This window comes from Fukomys damarensis, unplaced genomic scaffold (assembly GCF_012274545.1).
Source record: "Fukomys damarensis isolate Sample0158 unplaced genomic scaffold, DMR_v1.0_HiC HiC_scaffold_39, whole genome shotgun sequence".
Lineage (NCBI taxonomy): Eukaryota > Metazoa > Chordata > Mammalia > Rodentia > Bathyergidae > Fukomys > Fukomys damarensis.
Genome location: NW_022900951.1, coordinates 20,474,050 through 20,499,559, shown reverse-complemented (window position 1 = coordinate 20,499,559; position 25,510 = coordinate 20,474,050). Strand labels below are relative to the sequence as shown.

At 38.2% G+C, this 25,510-nt stretch overlaps 1 protein-coding gene across 1 annotated transcript in view; it reads left to right on the top strand.

The window, feature by feature from the left end:
- The first annotated feature begins 15,662 nt into the window (after positions 1-15,662).
- The window catches only part of Pcyt1b (phosphate cytidylyltransferase 1, choline, beta), a 103,234-nt gene continuing 93,386 nt past the window's right edge, over positions 15,663-25,510 (top strand). Inside the window, exon 1 of the mRNA XM_010607159.3 lies at positions 15,663-15,950. Coding sequence (XP_010605461.1) covers positions 15,879-15,950 — 72 coding nt within the window. The 5' untranslated portion in view covers positions 15,663-15,878. The remainder of the gene's footprint in view (positions 15,951-25,510) is intronic.

The following is a 25,510-nucleotide window of genomic DNA, read 5'->3' as shown; positions in this document are numbered from 1 at the left end:
ATATATATATACATACATATATATACACACATATATATGTGTGTGTGTGTATATATATATCACTACTTAAAGATATATGCACTACCTTAACCAAATAATAAGTAGCATCTCCAATATGCAGCAATCTGACCTGTTATGTCTCCTGATATATACACTTGAAAAAGAAACAACATTGTCTATGTGGTTGCAAAAATGTCTAACCTGAATCTAACCATAAAGAAACAATCAGATGTGTTCAAAGTACACATGACCTACAGACCTATTCAAAGTGCAAAACGCCCTACAATGTATCTTGCCTGGGCTCCACCAAAATATTTATGTTATGAAAGGCAAAAAGGGCATTAGATTCTTTTTTGGGGGGGTACCAGGGTTCAAACTCAGGACCTCGTGCTTTTGAGGCGGGCAGCAGAACCACTGAGCTAAATCCCTGGCAGGGCATTAGATTCTTATACACTGCATGTGATATATGCACCTTATTTTGTCTTTTTACAATTAGATGTAACATTTCTGATTGCTTGGAAATTCTTTCGCTTTATAATTCATTTAATATGATGTTAGAATATGATTGATATATTGTGATACATAACACATAGTAATTCACACTTTGACACACTGTTTAAAGTACTAGTACAGATTTATGTCATTTCCCTTTAAAATTGTTAGAAGTTTTATAGTTTTATTATTAAGTTTATTCCTAACAAGAGGGAACCATTTTGGCTAGGCATCAGTAAGAACCAATTCTTTCCCATACCAATTTCACCTCTTATTTTTTTCATGGAAGCTTAAAACTAAGTGTTTCAAATCTTATTTCTTTTTCATTATTGCTATGGCCTGAAAGTTTGTCCTCCCAAAATTCATATGCTGAAACCTAATCACCTGTAGGATGGTGTTAGGAGGTGGAACCTATGGAAGGTGATTAGGTTGAGTGGGAGGGGTTTATGAATAAGATTCGTGTCCTTATGAAAGAGTTTCCAGAGAGCTACCTTGCTATTTCTACCACATGAAGACACCTCAAGAAAATGCCCTCTATGAACCAGAAAGCAGGCCCTCACCAGACTCTGAATCTGCTGGCAGCTAGTCTTGTAGTTCCCAGCCTCCAGAACTGTAAAAAATAAATTTGTGTTCTTTGCTAGCTACTGTAACAATGTATGGTACTTTGTTATAGCAGCATGAACATAGTAAGACAACTACAGACATAGTTTGGGGGCCTTTGCTTGTAGAATACTTTCATATCACGATATGACTTCTGGTCCTGCACTCTCAGGTAATAACGCCAGGTAAAGCATCATATGAGATAGGAATATTCCTGGAAGCTACTCCTAAAGCAGGAGGTCTATCAACAACTTACATGATGTGAAAGTCCCTTCAATCCACCCAAACAAATGACACTGACTAAACTAAATGCAACATCAGTTTAACTTCAGCATAAGTAATCCGAAAATCTTTAGCTCAGTGATTGTACCACCTGCCTCGCAAGCGCAAGGTCCCGAGTTTGACCCCCGATACCAACAGGTGAAACTGATTGTTAACTATTCAGGAGCTTTGTCATCTGGGTTAAACTGTCAGTAAATTGAAATCAGCTGTACTTGTAGCAGTTATAATATGAGAATTGGCAGTTGATACAAATCAGAGCTTTCTTTTCCTTTGGGGGAGGAGAGAGATTACCAGCAAACCAGAACAGAGCAAGAATGTAGCTTCTTAGTGTCCATTCGGCCTCCATAATATCCCTTAACTACCTACCTTCAGACTAATACATGAGAGAGAAGAAAACATCAGGCATATTAAAAGACACTGTGAGTGTCTCTTACATTTAACCAGACCTAATTCTGTGACTTATACTTATTTTACTTTATTTACCTTATTTATTGAAACTTAATCAAGTAAACAGCAGATGGTGATCTAGCCCACTTCCTTCTGGGCAGCATTGTCTTCAGTCACTGCAAAGCCCAGTGTCCAGGCCACTTGCAATGGTGGGAATGGCCAGGACACCCTTTACAAGATATGATTTCATCAGTGATTTTGACTTAGCATCTCCCTTTGTGCCTGGTTCTCCTGACTCCCTCAGATTCCTGATATTCTCTCACAAACTTCTTTTCTTCCTCCTCCTCCTCCCTCTCCTCCTTCTCCCTCTCCTCTTCCTCTTCTCCTTCCTCTCCCTTCTCCCTCCTTTCCTTTCTCTTAAATCAGAAATCGGTTTCTGTTGCTTGCAACTAGTATCCCTGGCTGACACACCATTCTATTTATTTGCTTTAGTCTCATTCCATACTCAGAAGTCCCCTGGTTAGATCTTCAGATACTTCAGGACAGAAGAATGCTAGGTTGAAGATGAAAGCATTCCAGCATTCAGAAAATGATAGTCTCCACAACAAATTAGTAGGTGCTTATTCTAGTTAAAGCATGTTTTTTAGGAGTTTAAAGAAAGTAGGACTGTCCCAAGAGACCATCTCTGGTTGTCCTAAGGGAATCTAGTCAACATGTATAATACTGACTACAAAACCCTGGGCTTCAAAGACTGAGAAGGGATGACCTGAGAAGCCTTCCCTCAAATAAGCTAGCGCTTGGCACTCCCAAGGGACAATCCCACAGATGTACCCCCTCTAACTAGAGGACCTCCCCATAAAGCTTGACCTATGTAAATACATCTCTGACTTGTCTCTCATGGCATTAAAAAGTAAATTCAACATTTTAAAAATTTTTTTAATTTTTATTTTTTGGTACTGGGGATCGAACTCGGGACCTTGTGCTTACAAGGCAGGTGGCGGAACCACTGAACTAAATCCCTGACCAAATTCAACATTTTTATTCATTCATCCCTGTCAGACAATAATCTTTTTGAAAATATGGTTTTCTAGATTTATTAAATTGAGAGGAGGGGGAGACACACTACAATCACCCATTAATATTCTACTTTATAACCATTCCTTTTTCAAATCTGTTAATAATGACTCAGCTATTATTTGATTCCAGAAAAACCATAGCAATTTCAATGTGTGCTATTCATGTAGATATATTGCCACACATTATACCCTGTGAGGCTTAATCTTGAATGAAGACTAGAATATAAAACAGTGAGTTTAGAGGCTATATCCTTTACTGATTTAAATCCTAACTGCCATAGTCCTAGTGACTTCTAGACAGAAAATTTATTTTCTTAGAGTGATCATAAAAATTAATTAATTAACAATAGCCGGACATGCTGGTACACATCTGTAATCCCAGTACTTAGGAGACTGAGGCGGGAGGATTACTGTGAGTTTGAGGCCATCCTGAGTTATATAGTGAGTTCAAGGTCAGTCTGAACTACATACATAGTGAGACCCTGTCTCAAAAACAATTAACATACAATAAAAGCAGAGGTCTGCGTACACTGTATATCTTAACCAAAGAGCACTAATTAAATTAAGTACTTAGAGTGAAAATTAACCATCTTTGAGTACCCCTTTTTTATGGACCTAATTTTAGCCACTCAGACCAATACATCTGTAGTCCTTCCTCAAAACCATTAGTGTATAATGCGCTTGATCCTGCTTTCCTAGAAAACAATGTTAGATCTGTCCCCTCAAGTGATTCTACATGAATTATTATTTTTTAAAATATTTTATTGGTATATTTTAGGTATACAACACAGTTACATTCATCATTGGGATCTTGTACCTTTACATGACAGGTCTTGATTCTTATTTTTCCCCATTCCCCTGGCCTCCATTCACCCCCTCCACCCTTCTCTATTTACAAAGACTCTGTTTCCATTTTTTTCCTTTTCTATTATTTTTTCTTTTCCCTTCTCACCTTTCCCCCACCCTGCCCACTTCCCCTACACCTTTAGACCTTTTCTTCCTATTACACAATATCAATTATACATTTTGATCCTTATTTACACTTTTAGTTTATCATGCCAGAGAAACTATTTGGTATTTACACTTGTATGTCCTATTTATTTCACTTAAGAGTATGTCCTCAATTTCAACATGAATTATTGATCAATGGGCAAATCCTTTGTGATAACAGCCTTGGCTCACAGCATACACATGTGATGTTATTGTGAATCATACCTACTGCCAAAGACAAATAGCTGTACTAATGCTTCAGAACTTTCCAAATGAGCAGCAAAAACTAACACTTATGAATGGAAAACTAGAAGTCATCTGGGAAGTATTAAAGTCATTGGAGTGAAATTGAAAATATGAGTTAGAATGTTGATCATGTGATTGGTTGATTGTTAATTTTAGCAGAGAATGGCAGCATGAAAATTTCACACTTTACATATGGTCAGTGTTCTATAAAACACAGCCAAAGTTGAGAACACATGCTCTAGATGAGGCATTGCTAAACCTTCAGTGGCATGACTCGCCTGGACAGAAATATTCAATCAAACATTACCTACTCACGTGCCTGGACATGCCTCTTTCATAAGGAAGTAGGGTTCACCTCCCACCTGTATCTTATAGCAGTTAGCATTGTGGCTTCTTGTGAATTGAATGCCATCTGCGTTACCCAAAAGATTGTTTGCAAGGTCAGCACTAGTTTTATTAGAAATAATACAAAAGATTCCACCTTTGTTATTAACCGTCTGTCACCAACAGAAATCACAGCCTGACACCATCTCTGTGGTTTGGGTTTAGGAAATGGAAAAGTATTTTTAGATCATGTAGTCACTTTTAACTTCATCATGTTATCCTCATTCCTTCAACAGTAAAGACAAATTATTTTATTTCCCTTAGTTCTTAACTACTTATTGAATAATTTCCACCAATGAGACAAACTTGCACAGTCAGTAGTTTGTTTTAAAAAATGCTGACGTGAAAGTAGAAGGGAAACTATTAGACAAGAGGAAGGGAATCAGGGAGAGGGAGGACAGAGATGTAAAGAGGGGTGATGCATGTATGAAAACCGTACAAGGAAACTCAGTAATTTATAAAATTAAGGTGCGCTAATGAAAATATATAGGAAAAGGTGAGATAAAATTAATAAATGTAAAAAGGGGTTTGTTTTATAAATTTCTGCTTTAAACGATCATCCGGGAAACAAAAGGTGTTAAAAGTGGGGGTGTGACATGGTAACTTACTGTTATATTTATGCTTCTTTGATATAATGGACATGTTCCTAAACAATCCTGTCAATATTAACTTGTACTTTTTATATTATAGGCCACCTTACATTCTTTAACTAAATTTTTTTATTTTAATTTTTTAGATTTTTTAAACTAGCCAGGGATTTAGGCCGCCTGCCTTACAAACTCAAGGTCATGATTTTGATCCCCAGTTCCAAAATAGTAAATAAATTTTAAACGAAATTTCTTTTCTTGAGCTCCTTGTAGATTCATAAGCAGTTGTAAGAAATGATATAGAAAAAAACTTGGAAACAGCCCAATTGCCCATCATCTGGAGACTGGATAAAGAAGATGTGGTTTTTCTATAAAATGGAATGCTACTCAGCCATAAAGAAGGAGAAACTAGAGACATTTATAGCTAAATGGATGCACATTGAGGATATACTCCTAAGTGAAATAAATAAGACACACATGTGTAAATACTGAATAGTATCTCTGGTGTGAAAAACTAAAAGTGTAAATAAAGTTCAAATTGTATAATTGATAATGTGAAATAGGAAGAAATGGCTAAAGGAGTAGGGAAAGTGGGAAGGGTAGGGAAAACGAAAGAAGGAAAAGGAAAAAATACGAGAAAAGCAAAAAACGGAAACAAAGTCTTTGTAAATAGGGAAGGGTGGAGGGAGTGAAAGGAGGGCAGGGGTATGGGAAAAAAACAAAGAACCAGGATACATCATGTAAAATACAAGATCCCAATGATGAATGTAACTGTACTGTATACCTAAAAAGTACCAATAAATAATAAAAAAAGAAAGAAATGATATAGAAAGATCCCAGGTACCCTTTTCCCAGTACATAAATATTCACTCAATCAATACATGGTGACAAATATGTGGATACTCTACCCAGTATCTTCTAACGGTAACATCTTGCAAGACTATAGTACTGTATCACAGCAAGGATATTGATATTTATTTGGCCAAGACATAGGACATTTTTATCACTGAGGACTCTCGTGTTATCTTTAAACAGACATAACTGCTTCCGTTTCTCCTCACCCCATCCCTAGCCACTGACAGCTACAAACCTCTCTTCCATTTCTATAATTCTGTATCCGAGTCTCATTTGGACTTTTTTCATTTCTCTTGGGTAAACACAAGAGAAGAACTGCTGAATCGTACCATGTTCAACTCTAAAATAAACTGCTGAACTTTTTCAAGGTGTCTGAGCCACTTCACATCTGCACCAGCAATGTAAGAAAGATCCAGTTGTGCTGCATTCTCAGCAGTAGCATCAGTTCTTATCTGAATTTTCATCCTAGTGCATGTATATTAGCATTGCATTGTGAGTTTTAACTTGCTCTTCCTGATGACTAATGGTATTGACCATCTTCTCATGTATTTTTTGCCATTTGTTAAGTATTACCTTTTCACTACATGTGGTTTCCCCGCCCCGTTTTCTGCTTTTCTGCTTTAATGGAACAGTTCATATGGTTCCATTTATCTCCTCTCTTGGCATATTGTTTACATATATTTTAAACTTTCTAGTACTTTGCCCTAGTGTTTCAAATACACAGTTAAAAACAAGCTAAGTCCACTTCCAAATAACAGTTAACTGAGTATCTCAATTTCTTCCTCCCTCCCTTCCCTTGTCATATTATCATCCATTTCACTTATTCAATTGCTATAATCAACCAACAAATTGTTACTATTTCACTTTATCTTTCAAATCAACCAAGAATAACAACAGTAGAAGATTTTATGTTATCTTCATTTATTTCTTCTCCAATGTGCATTGCTTTATGTAGATCCCAATTACATTCCACATGAAGAACTTTTTTTTTTAATGTTTCCTGCAGGGAAAATCAACTGGTGATGAATTGTCCCCAGTTTTGTCTTCATTCCTCCTCATTTTTGGTGCTTCAGCAGCTTTAATTTTTTAAGACCTTGAATGTAAGGGCAAGTTGTTTCAAACCAGCAGATTAAAATTTTAAAAAATGAATGCATTGTAAACAACATTTAATTTCCTAAGGGAGACTAATCACTCAAAATGGTAATTATCTAAAACACTGAAAAAACGTAGCAATCACTAAAGTTCTCAGTCTGGATATTAGATGGACAGAATTAGAAATAATGGAAAACTTTAGTACTTGATGCAACATTTTTGTGGTATCAATATTTCAAAATCCCACTAAAGGTTATAAAAATCAAAATCACAAATTATAAACAACCAAGCTTTAAAAACATAAAACAGAACTAATGCATATCCATGAGAATGAGAATGAAAACAAAAGTCCATTTACAAACTATTTTTGTTGTTGTTCTCTGAGTTTTCTACATCATCAAAATCAGATTAAAGTTGGGAACATTTCTGATCACTGCCAGAAGTACTTTAAGATCTCCAATTCTCTTGTTGATCTTAATTTAAGCAAGTAAAAAGAATCTTGTAATAGGAACAGTGGCACATACCTGTAATCCCAACTACTCCGGAGGCTAAAGCAGGAAGATCTCAAGTTCAAGGCCAGCCTGGGCAATGAAGCAAGACCTTGTCTCAAAATCAAATTAAAAGGGCTGGGAATGTAGCTCAGTGCTACAGTGCTTGCCTAGCACTGTGAGGCTCTGGGTTTAACCCCCAGTATGTAAAAAAAAAGTCACTTTGCTTTGATATTTTGCAGTTGGAATATGATATTCCTGGTTTTCGATTTTGTTTTGTTTTGTTTAACACTGGGGATCAAACTTATGACCTCCGCTTGCCAGGCAGGCACTGTGCTCCTGAGCTACATCCTGGCCCTCCTGCGTACCTTTTTTTTCAGGTTTTGTATTTATCCTGCTTGTTGTTCTCCAAGCTTTCTGGATCTGTGGCTTTGTGTCTATCATATTAATGATGTATTATTTGGAAAGTTCTTGACCATTGTTATTTCAAGTATTTCTCCATCCTAGTTTTCTCTTTCTTCTGCTCTGATACTCCAATTACATTTATGTTACCTTTTGATATTATCCCCCATTTCTTTCCCTGACTTCAGTGTTTCCAATTTTCTTCGGCTCTTGTCGCTTGTTAACTTTTTTTTTTTTTTTTTTTTTGCCTTTGTTATCATTTTTGTGTGTGTTACTTGGGATGGAACCCAGGGCCTTCACACTGAGCCATACACCTGGCTCGTGTTTTATTTTTTATTTTGAGACAAGGTCTTGCTAAGTCACTAAATTGCCCAGGCTGGGCTCCAAATTAAGATCCTTGTATCTCAGCCTCTCGGAATGCTGGGATTACAGATGTGCACTGCACACCTAGCTTACCTTTTTATTTTCTGAACTGTGCCTTTGAAGAGCAAAAGTTTTTATTTTTGTTGTTACTCAATTTATCCCCACCCACCTCATGGTGCATGCTTTTAGTCTCCTCTCTAAGAAATGTGTAACCCAGGGTCACAAAGATTGTCTCCTACATTTTATTCCAGAAGTTTCATGGCTTTTGCATTTAGATTTACATTTAGTTTTATGATGCATTTCAAGTTAATTTTTGTATATAATGTGAAATAAGAATTGAGGTTGATTTTTTGCTTATAGATTGTTCTGACATTTTGTTATTTTTAATTGTGGTAAAATACACATAGAAAAGATTTATCATCATAGCCAGTATTAAGTGTACATTTCAATCGCATTAAGTGCAGTATATTCACATTATTATGTAACCAATCTCCAGAGCTCTTTCCATTTTACAAAGCAGAAACTCTATGCTTATTAAACCATAATTCCTCATTCCCCCTTTCCCTACCCTTTGGCAATCACCATCCTACTTTCTGCCTGTAAATTTGACCAGTCTGGGTACCTCTTATAAATAAGATCATGCAGTATTTATCTTTTTGTGACTCGCAAGGCTCATCCATGTTGCAGCATGTGCCAGTCTCCTTTTCTTTCTAAGATTGAATGGTATCTCATTGTATGTATTCCATTGTATGAACCACATTTTGTTCATACATTCACCTATCAATGGACACTTGGGTTACTTCCAGCCCTTAATTATTCTGAATGATGGTGCTATGAATGGCACTATCCTTTCAAAAAGCAAGTTTTTAAACTTTGAAATTATTTTGACACTTTCATTGAAAATAAATCTGCTGCATACACATAGTTCTATTTCTGATTTTCTGCTTTGTTTCGTTTATTTATATATCTATACTAATATCACACTGTCATTATGCATAAGTCTTAAAATCAGTCCAACAGTGTTCTCCAACACCATTCTTCTTTTCAAATTCATTTTGGATGATCTAGGTTTTTCATTTTCATAAAATATTTGGAATAAGTCAATTTCTATAAAAATGTCTGTAGGAACCTTGACCAAGATTACACTGAGTCCATAGATTAATTTGGGGGATGTCTCAGTCCGTTTGCCTTAGACTCAATAATTAATAAACAATAAAAATATATTCCTTAAAGTTGTGAAGGCTGAGAAGTCGGAGATAAAATCACCAGCAGATTTAGGGCCTTTGAGGGTCTATTCCTCAAAGATGGCACAGCAAGTCTGAGTGTGTTCTGGTTATAATCATAAACTGATGCAGTTGCATTGTCCACAGTCAGGAACATTTGGAGGAGGAGAAGTTCTTAGAAATCCTTTAGCCCATAGCCCTTCCCACAAAATAACTCTTTAGGGTTCCCACTTGAAGGTAAAGATTTTTTTGCCTTGGTAAGTGAGAGAATGGAGGAGAGGGAAGGAAAGGGGAGAGATACAATGAACCAGCTTCTTAAATCAAGCACAGAAATCTTGCATCGTACAAAGGTTCTGGAAAACAGCAAAAAACCATGAGGAAGCTATAGAGGCAATTACAAAAAATATCATGTTGAGTTTTTCTCAAATTAGTTCCACACTAAGTAGACAGTTTTTCTGTTAGTGAAAAAATTATCTGCAATACTCCAGTGATCCATTACAATAATTGTTACAAGATGGGAGAAAGGAAATGATTTCTGAATTACTTGGCTTATCATTCTAATGGCTTAGAGAAGTTTTATTAACCGACTAATGGATCAACAAACTTGAAAGACATATATTTGCTTCTAGCTGTGCTATTTCACAAAGGTATTACAAGTAAAACTACTGTGTGCCTAAAAGGAAAGCTAATAAATTCCAAAAGGTCCTTGTTCTTGGCAGTTTCTCAATGAATAACATTTTCTTTGATATGCACCAGTAGTTTTCCAGATTCTAACTCAATCCTCAGCATTATCTGCCTCCAGTTCTTTCAAGGAAGCTAAAACTGCCAATCAGATTCATTTTTCTGTTTCATTTTTTTCTTCACTATTCTATCCACTCAAAGCTACATCAAATAAAAAGAGTGTGATTTCAACACCAAATTATTCTCATTAACGAAATGTTTATTGACCCCTTAATAAATGCCAGCCACTTGTCTAGGCCCATGTATTCTGCTGGGAAAGAGAGACAATAAGCTAATAAATATAACATATCCCTTGGTGATGGGTATTATGAAGCAAAACAAAACAGGGTAAAGGGAAACTGACAGTAACATATTGGGATGGTAAAACTGATTATTTAATTCAGGGAAATATTTAGTTTAATAGAAGTCGTATATTGCTTTATAATCCCATGAAATCTGGTACTGTCATAATGGTTTTCATTTTTCACCCAAATTCAGGCTTGGCACAACATAAATGCTTAATAAACCCAATGGAAATAGTAGTATATTTATATACTAATAATATACAAATATATTTATGTTCTACTCTTGAACTTGGATATACTTCAACATCATATAATGAACTATGATTCTAGTCTAATCTTTCACAACTCTTGATAGCTAATTCTAGGAGATCAGGAAAAGCAAAAAGGTAGGACCAAGGAGGTTGTCTCCTCATCTGTTTCCTGCCTTTACTTGGGACTAAGATCCCCAAAGCAGCCTGAGGTAAAGTCATCACTCAAAGAGTTTGTACAGCCCAATTAACCAGCAAACGCACAGCAAATGATGAGAAGCAGTTACAGAATGTTTTATAGTCTCATTTATTCATTTAATAATTTTTTGTGTATGTGTGGTACTGGGGATTGAAACCAGAGCCTTAACATTGAGCCTACCTTTCTGGCCATTTTTATGCTTTATTTTGAGAAAGTGTCTTACTGAGTTGCCTGGGATGGCCTCCAACCTTGATCCTCTGGCCTCAGCCTCCGAAGCAGCTGGGATTACACATGTGTACCACTACACTCTGATTAATTATCATTTTAAAGCAACTTCTATGTACTAAGAACTATGCTATGGATGGAGGAAATTATTTTACTTCAGTCCAGAATCCAGAAAATCATATTGTTCCTATATTCAGTTATATATATATTCTGTCTTTATAACTCAGCAAATAAACCTTATAAATGACCTAAGAAGCCATGTGGCTTGGAGTGCCTTGCTGGAAAGATAGGGAAAAGGGAGTCAGAATCCTTTCTCTGTCCCACACCACCGGGTGAAGCCAACCCAGATATCCAGGTTTTGTGGCAGGGGATGTGTAACTACTACAGTGAGCTTACCCTGGATATATATTCTGTCTTTATAACTCAGCAAATAAACCTTATAAATGACCTAAGAAGCCATGTGGCTTGGAGTGCCTTGCTGGAAAGATAGGGAAAAGGGAGTCAGAATCCTTTCTCTGTCCCACACCACCGGGTGAAGCCAACCCAGATATCCAGGTTTTGTGGCAGGGGATGTGTAACTACTACAGTGAGCTTACCCTGGGTAGGATGGCCTTGGGGAAGAGGCCAAGTAGGGCCTGGAAGTAAAACTCAGAATGCCAGAGAACTCGAATGTTCTAGAAGAGGGCTGGGATCTCCAGACATCCACCCTGTTCCCTTGGCCCCATGGACTCCTCACAGGACAAGAGCCAACACAAGTTCCTCCAATGTGGTGCTCATGGCCATGATTTAGGAAACCCCTTGCCTACTAGTAAGGAACTGGGAAGGCAAACAACATGCTACTGGGAAATTAGTGAAAAAAAAAAAAAGAGAGTGGTTGTAAACTCTGGGGTGAGACCTAGTTCATCATCCCTTCTGGCATTGAATATTCCCTGGCCTGAGAAAGGATACTTATCCTTTGAATTCAGGTGTGTATCTGCCTTGATGAGGACTCACAATTTCGTCCCCAACAATTGCCTTACTTCTGAGGGCCAGGGGCTGCAAAGGCTCGCTGCAGACTGGGAGAATACATGAGATTCACCACACGGGACTATTCGGACCAGAGCAGGGAAATTTTCTAAGTCACACAGTGTGCATATAGGGTAGTTGACATCTGTTGCCCATCTGTTCCCAACTAGTCTGTGCACCTGGCAATTAGTTGCTACTTCTGGGACAACTCTCAGAGGTCTCACACCCTTTGTGAGGGACCACTGGGGTGTGTGAATGAGTGTGTGTGTGTGTGTGTGTGTGTGTGTGTGGTACTGGGGATTGAACCCAGGGCCCTAGCACTAAACTACATCTCCAGCTTCTTGTTTTGTTTTGAGACAGTCTGGCTACGTACTTCAGGCTCCCCTTGAACTCACTATGTAGCCCCGACTTGAACTCTTGGTGATCCTCATGCCTCAGCTTCCCAGGTGCTGGGACTACAGGTATGAGCCACCACACCTGGCTTTCAGCCCTTTGGGAAGTACTTATTTATTTATTTTTATTTTGAGACAGGGTCTTGCTAAGTCATTGAGTTATCCATGCTGGACTCAGACCTGCAATCTTCCTGCTTCAGTCGCCTAGAGCCCTGGGATTACAGGTGTGCATCACCAATGCCTAGCATCCCATGAGGAATCTTTAATATGAATCCCCGAGACCATTTTAATTCGCAAGACACTCAAAAATAGAGAAGACCCCAGAAGGCCACCAGTAACTATTCAGATAATAGACACTTTCACTAATTCAAGTGTAAATTGCTTAATTTACTGACCCAGCTAGTTCTATGGTAAAAATAGTGTGTACTTTTATTGGGAGCCCTGCTCTGTACTATTTGCTTTATAGTCATAATAATCAAAACCTATCTCTCACCTTTCTCATGTTTATGAGAAATAATCATCCACTCTAAACAGAAATTAGCACAGTGAATAGATTGGCAGTGATTCTTTTGGATATAAAGACAAGAGTTGGAAATATAATCAAATGCACTACTGTGATAAGAGATGACAAGAGGCGATTTCAAAGCAGGCCTCTCTTTTGAACCTTTGGGCCTCAATGACACGAGTGATATTTCCATTACTGAGAAGAGCAAACCATTAGTGCTCTATAGCTACTGGTTCTGCATCTGGGGATTCAACCAGCCATGGAGGGAAAATGTGGCTAGGCCTACAATGGTTGCACCTGTACTGAATATGTACACACTTTTTTCTTGTCATCATTCCCTAAACAATGCAGTATAACAACTACTGACACAGCAACTACATTGTGTTAGGCATTAAAATTCATCTAGACATGATTAAGTAGGAGGATGCATATAGGCTATGTGCAAATACTATACCATTTTACATAAGGGACTTGGGCCAGTTGTGGATTTTGGTATTTGAGGGAGGTCCTGAAATTAATCCTATACAGATGCTGAGGGACTACCTAGAAGTGAATGGTTCTTCCTGACAGCCAAAGCAGGCTTCAATTAGTTTCAGAGAAACTTTTCCAGTTGATTTATATGTGCTGCACAGAGTTGGGGTATTATTTCAATGAATCCAGTGAATCATTCTGGAAGAAATCGTGTGCTTAAGACTTGGAGGTTTTTTGTGTTATTTTCATTTGTGACAGGATCTTGCTAAGTTGCCCAGACTGGACTTGAACATACAGTCCTCCTGCCTCAGCCTCCAAGAGTAGTGACATTACTGGTGAGCATCACCATGTTGGGCTATTTCCCCCTCCATTTTTAGCTCACTACCTAGAACCTATCCTGAAGTGTGGACCTCTGGGGGCCAATCCCACCTTCTTTCAGGGGATGATTTGTAGGGTTAAGAACAGGATGAGAAGGCACAGGAGGGAAGAAGGAAGAATATTGGCTTGAATCTGAAAAGGGGGTGAGAGCTATAGGGAACTTTGAGGAGAAATCCCATACAAATATTTCCTTGGACTCCTTAGATGATTTTAGACTCAAGTTTCATGAAGTTTTCTGTTTCTTGCCCTCTAAACTACCCTCCTCCTGTGGGAATTCTCTCCAAACAATCCTTGTATTATTTGGAAAAATAAGCACATCAGTCCAAATTCAGTCAGAAATGTGCTATGAGCTGTGGAGGAAGGGATTTATCATAAGAATTAATCCTTGAGCCATTGGGAGAGGGGTAGGGAGTAGAGGCCCAGGAGGTAATTGGAAGAAGGGAGAAGCCATCCACCAGTAGTCCAGAAAGCACATCAATCTGCCCAAGTGGAATAGGAAGCCAGTGGGGAGATCTATGAGGAGCTACTCTGACCTCTCAGGGCCTGCAGCCAAGTGTCTAGGATGGGCCTGGGACTGCTGTTGGTCAAGAGGTTCAGCAGCTGGAAAGAAGAACTGGACACTGAGTGAAAGAGGGAGGGGAATCTGGGCCCCAACATCTCCACCTCCGTTTATCACATCACCTTATTCCAACAGTTTTCAGGAAGTAATGATGCCTGCTTCATTCTCTCCCTCCAGATCTTGTGTAAAGTCCTCTTTTGGCCAACTCTAACACAAAACATTATGGGAAAGAGATGCTGCAAAATATGACTGCAGTCTACCAAATTGGTACACTACACGCCACCACACTAGGAAACTCACGGCAAATGCATTGACAGGCCTCCTCTAGCAACTGGCTCCGCGGCACCTGCACTAGGGAGATGCCAGATGAATGGATGGACAGGAAAACCAAAGAATACCCTTCAACCAATGAGAGCACATTTTACAGTCCTGGAGATTAGGATATAGGAGGAAGCCACTAAGGGTTTTTCTGGTGGGATGGAACTGAGGAAATATTTACATGGCTAAGGTAAATTTAGGTGGGCAGCTATCTGTCTTCATGCTGAACTAAAGTAACAGCAATCAAAATTCCCACAGCATTTTGGTGTAGTTACTCTTTTTTTGGTGCAGTTACATTTTTAAAAAATCTTTTTCTTAGAAAGGCCTGAGCACATGCATATTTAAAGAGTTCTTTTCACACATAATTATCTGAGGGGATATTACCTTAGTACAAATTATGAAGATGTCACATTGTTAAAATGCAGAAATTTATTATCAGTGGTGCTTAGAATAGCTTAGAATAAAAGGGATAAAATGCTTATTAGAATCAATTAAAGTATATTTGAGTGATTTATTTTCTCTGTCTTTATTTTCTTATTTAAATAAAGTGCTGAGTTGTGTATTAACACTTCAAGGTTTTGACTACTTTTTGTCTTGGGAAAAAAGAGACAGAGAATGTTTGTCATTCCAGAAGCATAATCAATTGAGCCAGCACACAATGACACAGTTAATTCACCAACGGAATTTGTTGCCATAGCTCTAGTGAGGGACAGGGTAGATTAAACAATGGCCTTTTTCAAAACTGCAGCTTTCACCACAATTTGCCTGTGCCCACACAACAGGCCACCATAGTGCTAGTTGGGAGCACAGCAACTGTTAGTGAACAACAGCCCAGAGGGAACAGGAGAAGCCTTGTGATAAATAAAGCAAGAGCACTGAGCAACTTGAATTTCTGCTTATTCAATAACTGGACACTCCTAGTTTCTCCCAGCTTACCTTTAAGTGCTGGGCATAGAGTGCTGGCTTGACCTTTAGTTAAGTGCCCCTGGTAATACCAGAGCAGCAAACATTTAATTTTGTGACTTTTAAAAGAATTTAAAAAGGAAGAGGATCCTAGAGCAGAGGAAAAGAAGGTCAGGAGCAGACATGGTGGGTCATCAGGAATGCACCATGGAAGAAGACCCCAGGGACAATTGCACTCCCAAATTCTGGCACAAGGTAATATACATCCTTCCTCATTGATTTTTTGCCTTTTCGAGTATCAAAGTTGGTTCAAAAAGTAAAGTCCTATGTATCTGTGAGTGTGAAAGTGGAAATATTATCCTCTTCATCTTAAGGCAATAAAAAAGAAAAACAAAATGTGCTAAGATTAAGGGCTGGGGATTTAGCTCAGTAGTTCCAGAGCCTGACTCGCAAGCCCAAGGACCCGAGTTCGATCCCCAGTACCAAAAAAAAAAAAAAAAAAGGGCTAAGATTACTTTGATCCCCTAATAGAATATATAAACTCCCTGAACAGTTAATCAGCAAGAGTAAATTCACATTTAAAAAAAGAAAAAAGAAAAAGTCACGGGCTGGGGGTGTAGCTCAGCAGTAGAGCATGTGTTTAGCATATATGAGTTCAGTAGCCAATACCAAACAACAGCAATAAAAAGCAAAGTCAAGGGGCCAGGGATTTAGCTCAGTGGTGCCACCGCCTGCCTCCCAAGCACAAGGACCCGAGTTCAATCCCCAGTACGGTGTGGGGGGGGGAGTCAAATCAATATGAGGAAATGTAAGTGGTTCAAGGCAAAAACTGATATCATAGGAAAATGAGGGCATTGGTGAAATCTTTTACCAAGATGTTCATTATCCTATAAAATGAGAAGTGTCACAGAATCCTGATTATAACATCCACTTTTGAATTCCATGCTACACAACTGTTGGATAAATTAGATCATTTTATGTGGCACTCAGAGGAATGTGTGTTTGAGGGGAAGCCATGCTAAACAAAATGAGTTCTAGATGGAGAAAGTTTAGGCAGTGGGACGAAGTGTTAAGAAAGACTCCAGATGATGTGAAGAAGAGATCCAGAGGCAGCTTTCCCAGCAATGATGTGATTTCTCTGCTTAACAGTGAAACAACAACTTTCACTTCCCTAACTAGAAATGGGTTTCTCAGGCCTCGGACACTCTCTAGTCCTGCTCTTCCTGTCTTAGCCCTCATCCATGATCTCCGCATGTGTGGAGTGGCTGGCTTAAGCACCTACTGCTCCCAAAAGTAGCCTGAGTCCACATCCAGTGGTCACTTAATCTACATGAGATATATATAGGTCATTTCCCTCAATTGGTCCTTTTCCTGGTTACCTCTGCATTATCTCAAATGGAGAATTTCGTATATTGAAGGCTCACGAGTTTTGCCCCTAATTAGAATTATGGGAGGCTTTAATTTCTCATTCCAAAAATAAATTTGAAATGGTATCCAAACAACTAAATTCAGTTCTTGACTGGTGCAGATATGGAAAGCTGTGATGATCTTTCCAGGTTTAAGTCATACAGAAATAAATATGTGCAAATATCACTCCATACCCCCATATCTTTTGTGAATTGTAAAACAGACAAAGGCCTCCAAGTTCACTGTCATCCAATAGTATCACTTATCCTCATAATAATGGCTGGCATTTTTAGTCCCTACTAGGTAGCAGGGCCTGTACTAGTACATTCTATGCCTTATGTTATGTGATTATGCTCACCAAAAGGGCTTAAGTTCCTAACCACTCAAATGTTTTGCTAATTTGTGCCTCAGTTCCTCTCAGTTAAGTGGAATGGGTTTATTTAAATTCCTTGGGCAATTAAAATGAGTTACATTATTAATTGTAACAATAATAAAGTGATTGCATTACCATTTTAATCACAATTTTTAGACCTCAATGTACAGTAATTTTTTCACAAGGCTACCTCAACTCCATAAATTTAATTTTATGACTGCCAGTCTTTTTGTGAACCATACATTAATATCCTAAGCTGACATATGACCTTTTAGGGCATTGCCAACGGTGATGCTTATCAGCCAATAATTACAAGTATAATTAAATATTGTATCTGAAAGCTGATCGTAATGAATTTAATAACATTTTAGAGATATCTGAGAATGGAAATTCCTTTTAAATTGGGGTTGGTTATATTTTACATATTTAATTTTTCTCTTCGGTTGGCATATACTTGAAAATAGGAGAATGCCCAAGTATTAATTACCCTAGCTCCACTTACCCCCAAATCTCATGGGGTATATTATTTATATTTTCATTTTCAAGTGAGAAAATTGGGGTTCCCAGAATTTAGGTAAATTGTCCAAAGTAGTAATAGCAGAGCTGGAATTTAGGTTCCTAGAACCCAATTTCATTTTTTCTTTAAACCTACACTATGAAGTTTGGCATGGTGGTGTATGCTGAGAAATCCCAGCACCCTGGGAGGCTGAGGTAGGGGGATTCCAAGTTTGAACCCAGCCTGGGCAACTTAGTGAGACCCTGTCTCAAAGTTTAAAAATAAATAAATAAAATAAGGGCTGGGATGAAGCTCAGTGCAAAGGCTCTGGGTTCAATCCCAGTATCGCAAAAATCAATCAAACAAACAGACAAACAAAAAACACCCTATGTGATCAAATAATAGCACTAAAAATTAATAACACTAAATATGTCTATTTAAACTTAAATATAATACAATTTAAAATTTAATTCCTCAGTCACACTAACCACATTTCATGTGTTCGGCAGCTACCTGTGGCTAGTGACTACTTTATTTGGGACAGTGAGACTATGGAGTATTTCATAATCACAAAAGTTCTATTAAATAATATTGCTTTAAACCATAATGTCTCTTTTAGATATGTTGACACATGTCCTTGAAATATATTGTAATTCTTTACAAGTAATATGGATTTAATTTTTACATTAAAATCTCATTCATTTGGAATCTCATTTGCATAGTACCAAGTTAACTATGATCTGCAAATTAATAACATAGATAAGAGTCAAGGAGACTGTTAAATGCACTTCAGAGACCAGAGATTTTTAAGCACCATCAAATAACTCCAGAAACACTCACTTAGATGCAAGCAATTGATATGATAATTACACATCATTTTTATTTATTCATTAAAACAGGGATCCCATGAGGTGCTCTTGTAGAAAATAATGTATTGAGCCTAGTTATTTCTAGTAACCCTTTTGCTATTTCTAAATTCTATGCAAAATCATTTTTATACTACTGGTTCGTTTTCTCCTCTTCCTTTGGATCATACAGTAAACTGGCAGTTTGAAAATACTTTTTTCCCAATAAAACTTTGAGTAGCCAAAGAGCTGGTTCCATGGTGAGCTTCTTCCACTACATCTGATTCTGCATGATTCCCTGGACCCAGCATAGAGCCTGGTACAAAGCAGAGGTTGGATAAATGTGTGTTGATTGATTGGTGGAGACGGTCATTTCAAGATATCAGTCACTGAAGAAGACTCTGATTTTCTGGAGAGAATACATGGGTCGAATGGAAAACTGTCTCCTGCTTTATTTCTTCCTGGTTTACCAGTCTTTGCTGCCAAGTCTTCAGGGTGAGATAGTGCTTCCTGTTTGTGAGAAAGAGATGACTTCTGGGTATTCAGTTTGGCTGGAAGGAAAAGGTTGATTTGGTTTGTGGATTTGGAAATGAAATCTTCCAACGCCTTTGAAAGGGAGAGTAGGGTAACAAACATGCTGCCTTTCCAAAGCTGCAGTCATTAGTAAGTCCGGCAGTCCTAAAATATTATATTGAGCACGTCTGCTAGTGCTCTCCTGATTCTATGTAATAAATAGAATAGAAGAGAGAATTGCAAGTTGTTTATGAAGAAGAATGGCACTTGCTCACCCCGCCAATACTGGGCATCAGACCCAGGCAGGACCTCACACATGCTAGCCAAGCACTCTAGCGCTGAGCTATAGCTGCAGATGAACATTCATATTTCTAAGTCCTTTGCTGAGGTGATTTCTTACAGCTTGCTAAGACCTGTAGTGCCAACCATTAATGCCCTTCTAGCAAAAATAAAACCCAATTCCTTAATTTAGCAATAAATTTCAAAGATCATGATTTGTTGCTTCCTTGTCCTTCTCAAGGAAAATTTCTTGCTCACAGGCCATAAGCAAAGAAAGAAAAATTAATAGAAACTATGTAAACGTGCATTAATATTTAGTGTTTATTTGGAAAGGATTCATCAATTTAAAATCCTCCAGCTATATGGAGATTAGATAACTGAGCATTTTTAGAACCACCTAAAAAAGAGTAGACATCTACATTTTACTTTTTGTTCCAAAACATCAATTAGACTTTCTTTCTTCTCATCTCTAATTCCTGCAGGTGAACTCTAATATTGTACAAATAGGCTTGTATTTGCACGGCCTTCAGCTAACTCAGCATAGTCTTTGGGTCCTTTGGAAACTGTGTGGTAGGCTGATCCAAGGGCCACATGTCCTCTTAACTCAATTAGCAGATGTATAATCACTGCCACAGGCTGCAAAGCTGATACATTTCCCTCTGAATATTGACAGGAAAGCAAAAGCTGATGCGGAATCTGGCTTGCTGCAATACACTAATGTCCCTACGCACTGTAGGTTTCCAACCACTGCGGTGCTCTAAGAAAAACTCTAGCAACCCCACGTTCCCTAACTCCTCAAGGCTCCAGGACATAGCCTAATTAGCATGCAAAAGGCTAAGGAGTGGGAGGCTCGCTTTGGCTGAGGTGAAGCCGTGCACTTCCCTGCTTTCCCACTGCTGGGAGTTATGGAGTCAAAAGAAATTTTGCTGGTTTCTCTCATTTTGGCCCTTTATTCCCAAGAACATGGAATCAGCTTTCAAATATTGTTGGGTAAAGAAAATGGTGGCACTGGCATAAAATTAATTTTGCCAAATTCTCACAATGAGGCTTCAAAGTGGGAAAATACACTTTTTAATTTCCATCCTGTCCTAGGTATCAGAACATTTAAAAATTCTTTGTCCTTTCATAAACAATAAATTTCATTCTCTCACTTTCTCTCTGACACACACACACACACACACACACACACACACAGAGGACGTAAGGAATTTTTAAAAGTGGAAATTATGACCCAAAACAAAGAGATTATCTGTTTCAAATTTTTCCCCCTTGGTTACATTGATTTAGGTCATAGATAAAAGCATGGAGGAATTTAAACAATAATTTCTTTTTTTTTTTTTTTGGTACCGGGGATTGAACTCGGGTCTTTGCGCTTGCAAGGCAGGCCACCAAACCGCTGAGCTAAATCCCCGGCCCTAAACAATAATTTCTTATGAAAATAAAGATGAACAATGTTAGAAATTGTAATCGTACCTTTGGTATTTACCAAGAAATAAACTAATCTTTTTTGTTTTGTTTTGGCATTGGGGTTAAAGCCAAGGCTTCACACCTATTAAGCATGTGATTTACCACTAAGCTATATCTCCAGTCCTCAAAATCAATCTTTGAAAGTTTGCTGTACATATATATTCTTGATCTATACATTCTTAAGAGTGGAATGATCTCATTCATCTTGTAGGAGGCATGATTGGAAATACAGTGAATACTTACATTTTAAAAATGTATTACAGGCAGGAGGATCGCTGTGAGTTCGAGACCAGCCTGGGCTACACAGTGACTTCCAGGTCAGTCTCAACTACATAGTGAGACCCTGTCTCAAAAACCAAAATAAATAAATAAAAATAAAAATGTATTGCAGCGAAAGATGCATTGCCATACTTCAGACACACTCATCCCATCATCCTTGCCACTTTCGGGAAGTTCTTTTTCATGTCTTTAGTTATATGTCGTATCTGCCTCAATGTCCTGAATTGATTTAAAGCATTTACTTTTCATGGTCATTTTGATTTTGGGGAAAATTCATGGACACAGACACATGGTAATGTTTTTACGAGCCTGCCTTTCCATCGGATGCCACACAGAAGTATCTTTTACCATGTTTTTGACCATACCTCATAAAGACACTCATGAAAGAGGACTTCCTGAACTGCTACAGAAAGTGCCAAGAATGGTGGGATAAGTATGTTTGAAGTGAGGGAGAATATTTTGAGGGGGACTGATGGCCATGTTTCTTTTATTGTAATAAATTTTAAAAATTTTAAACATTTACATTACACCTTGTATGCATGGCTCCTGATGGTGCTTACTATTTGTTGAATGAGTAAAAGGAATTTAAGTTATTGTGTATTCTGTATCTTTCTTGCCCAAGAAAAGTTTGTCTATCCAGAGTCATCTCCAGATCATCCAGGACAATGAATGGCTTTCAATCCAGCCTCGGAGGCGTGATTCAGTGTTAGATGAACCAACTTTAACTTGACTCCAGACTACCTTGACTGCCCCTACCATGAACACCAGTAACAAAGATGTTGTAGTCACTGTTTAGGAGCTCTTCCCCTACAACCCTCTCAGACTCCTAGGGTTGCTATTTGACTGACAGACCATGTAGGACTGGCTCAGAGATGCCACAAGTGGCAGGTCACCCTTTTAAAACTCTTCCTCAGCTTTCCCAGAGGGGCCAGAGCTGGATCATTCTCCAAGAGAGATGGACAAGACTTGTACTTATAACTGTCTCATAAATTAGTCTCATGTGGCTGCTACACCTTTCTATAGGATAGTAATTGAAGGACTTACTTAAATATTACAAAACAATTGAAGATTTAGAAAATGGAGAATGAATAAAAGTTTTGTAAAATAGTCTCCATTCTACAAGGTAGGAGAGAGTTATAAGCACCAGGAAGTATAGGAGAATTCTTCCTCTACAATGCTATACAATGGAACCTAGTAGTTCTGTTCATTGAAAAATAAAATGGTTATAATGGAGACTCATTTAAAAATCGTAATTGAATACCTTAAATGTCTCATTTAGATATAAATTATATTATTAATTTGCCAATCTTTTAATTGGGCCATTGTGATTATTGTCATTTTTCATTCTGCAGTCACATGCACATTGACTATTGTTTGTGTTAACTTTATTCTAATTTGATAAAAAACTTAATACACTGTCAAAACACTGAGAACAAAATCCAAGATTTTTTTGTGATTTTTATCCCCTAGCTTTTATAGTCATCTTGTCCTCAACAAGTAATTGATTCACATAGCTATAAAAGTCACATCACCTTATCTTGTCTTTCCAAAACAACTTGGCTTGTTAAAAACAACTCCTTTTGCATCATTTTATCATTTTACATAATATTCGATTAAACTACACAATTACAATCACGACAAGAACAAGCGGCAGGAACAAATTTGGGGAAAAGGCATTTAACTCTTGGAAAATATACAACTCAAATAGTGGGAGCAAAAGTATCCAGCAATTCTCTAGAGTAACTTACCCACTAGCTGGAAGAATTCAGAAGGTCCCTAAGACTCTTAAAGGAAATGGTTAATTCTGCAGGTTAGTTAACTTGGAGGTAGGTTAAAGGGATCACTACCGTTCTTCTTTGGACACAAAATACTCATTTAAAGGCAACTAGGCAGGGCTGGGGATTTAGCTCAGTGGTGCTGCCGCCTGCCTTGCAAGCACAAGGTCCTGAGTTAGATCCCCAGTACCATAAAATAAAATAAAGGCAACCAGGCAGGAGGAAATCTTTTGTGTTTGTTTTCACGCCTCAGGTCTACCCTGTACACCTTAGCAGTCTCTCCTCCCATGCTCCCAACACTGGGTTAGCCACTAATCTCCTTTCTGTTATATGGATTTGCCTATTCTGGATGTCTAGAAATTGAGGGGAAATCTTACAAATTAAACTTTCTAGACTTAACCCACTTTTTCTGCTCTTAGTTAACCTCCATTCAATTTTGCCTATGTCTCAGTCCAAAAATATCCCAATTCCTATCCTCAGGGAGGCAGGTTTGAGACTTGGGTCTCCCATCTTCTCACATTTGACACCTTGTGAATAAACTTTCTCTTTTGCAAAAGTCATCATTTCAATGATGGGCATACCTCATGGTAGGTAAAATGACCTGGTTTGGTACAATTTCCTACAGTGGGAGCATATGATATGTACTCTTTTGTGTGACTTCTCTTACTTAGTATATGTTTCCAAGATTCAGCCATGCTGTAACACGTATCAGTACTTCATTCCTTTTTATGGCAGAATAATATTCGATTGTATGAATGTATCACAACTTGCTTTTCCCTTCATCAATAGGGACATGTGAGTTGTTTCTACTTTTTTGTTATTGCAAATAATGTTACCATAAATTTCACATACAAGTTTTTTAATAGACATAAGTCTTCAATGCTCTTAGAATATACCTAGGAATGGAATTTTTAGGCCAAATAATAACTCTATTTTTAACTTTCTGAGAAGGGCCTGTTTTCCAAAGAGGTTGTGTTGTTTTATATTTCTACCAGCAATGTATGAGTTTCTTCATATCCTCGCCAATATTTGTTATTTTCCAGGTTTTAAAAAATTACAACTTTGAGCATCCCAGTGGGTATGAAGTGGTATCGCATTGTGGTTTTGATTTGTATTTCTCTAATGGCTAATAACGAACACTTTTCATGTGCTTATTGCCCATTTAGATATCTTCTTTGGAGAAATGTCTACTCAGATTCTGTGACCATTTTAAATTGTTTTATCTCAAAGATCCAACTTTAGCTGGGGACGGTGGCACATGTCTGTAATTCCAGCACTCAGGAGGCTCAGATAGGAGTATCACCACAAATTCAAGGGCAACCTGAGCTACATAGTAGGTTTAAGGCCATACTGAACTATAGAGCAAGACCCTGTCTCGAAAAAATGAACAAACAAAAAAAAAATCCATATTTGCCCAGAAACAGGGTTTCTCAACCCTATCTTATTGACATTTTGAACTGTATAATTCCTTGACCTAAGTCTCAATCCTAAGCATTGTAAGATGTTTGGCAGCATCTCTGAATTCTACTTACCAGATGCCAGTAGCATCCCCCACGTGGCAATCAAAAGTGCGTCCAGACATTGCACAATAACCCTCCTGATAGGGGAAAAAAATCTCTCCTAGCAAGAACCACTGCTGGAGAATATCCTTCTGAGCAGCTAGGAAACACACCAGGACACAACCCAACATTATAAGAACTGTATATGAAAGAACTAGAAGTGTGGTATATCTAGAACAATAGGATGTTTGAGGAGGGGAGTTCACAGTGAGCTGGCCTTTGGGGAAGAATATTGTTCCTAGACCCTCTCAGGAAGAAAGTGCAAATAGTTTCTAAGTGGCCTTTCAAGCTCTTGGCTTCATTTCTCATACTCCTCTCATCTCTTAGTGGAGGTGTGTGTTCATCTGTCTCTGGCACGGAATACATGATTACAAGAAATAGCATTAACAAAAGTAGCTCTTTCAGCTGGGGGATTTGGTGATGGGGGTGATGCAAAGGACTGTCCCATACACCCCACAGACAGCAGAGAAGTAGGCCTCAGCAAAGACAGGAACCAGGGCAGCTTCAAGAGGCTCTGTTTACTCTAATGCTCTGCCTTTAACTCAGTTCTTGATCTACTCTGTCTCCATCTCTTAGTTCTTATTCCTGAAAGAAGGAATCTGAGGATCTGAGATACCACTGAAGTCAGTAATCTCTGTCTCTGTCTCTGTCTGTCTCTCTCTCTCTCACACACACACACACACGCACACGCACACACAGAGTCACACACAAAATATTGCTCAGGCTGGTCTCAAACTCCTGGGATCAAAGATGCTCTCACTTCAGCCACTGGGTGCCACTGTGTCCTGCTTGACTCTCTCTCTCTCTTTCTCTCTCTCTCTC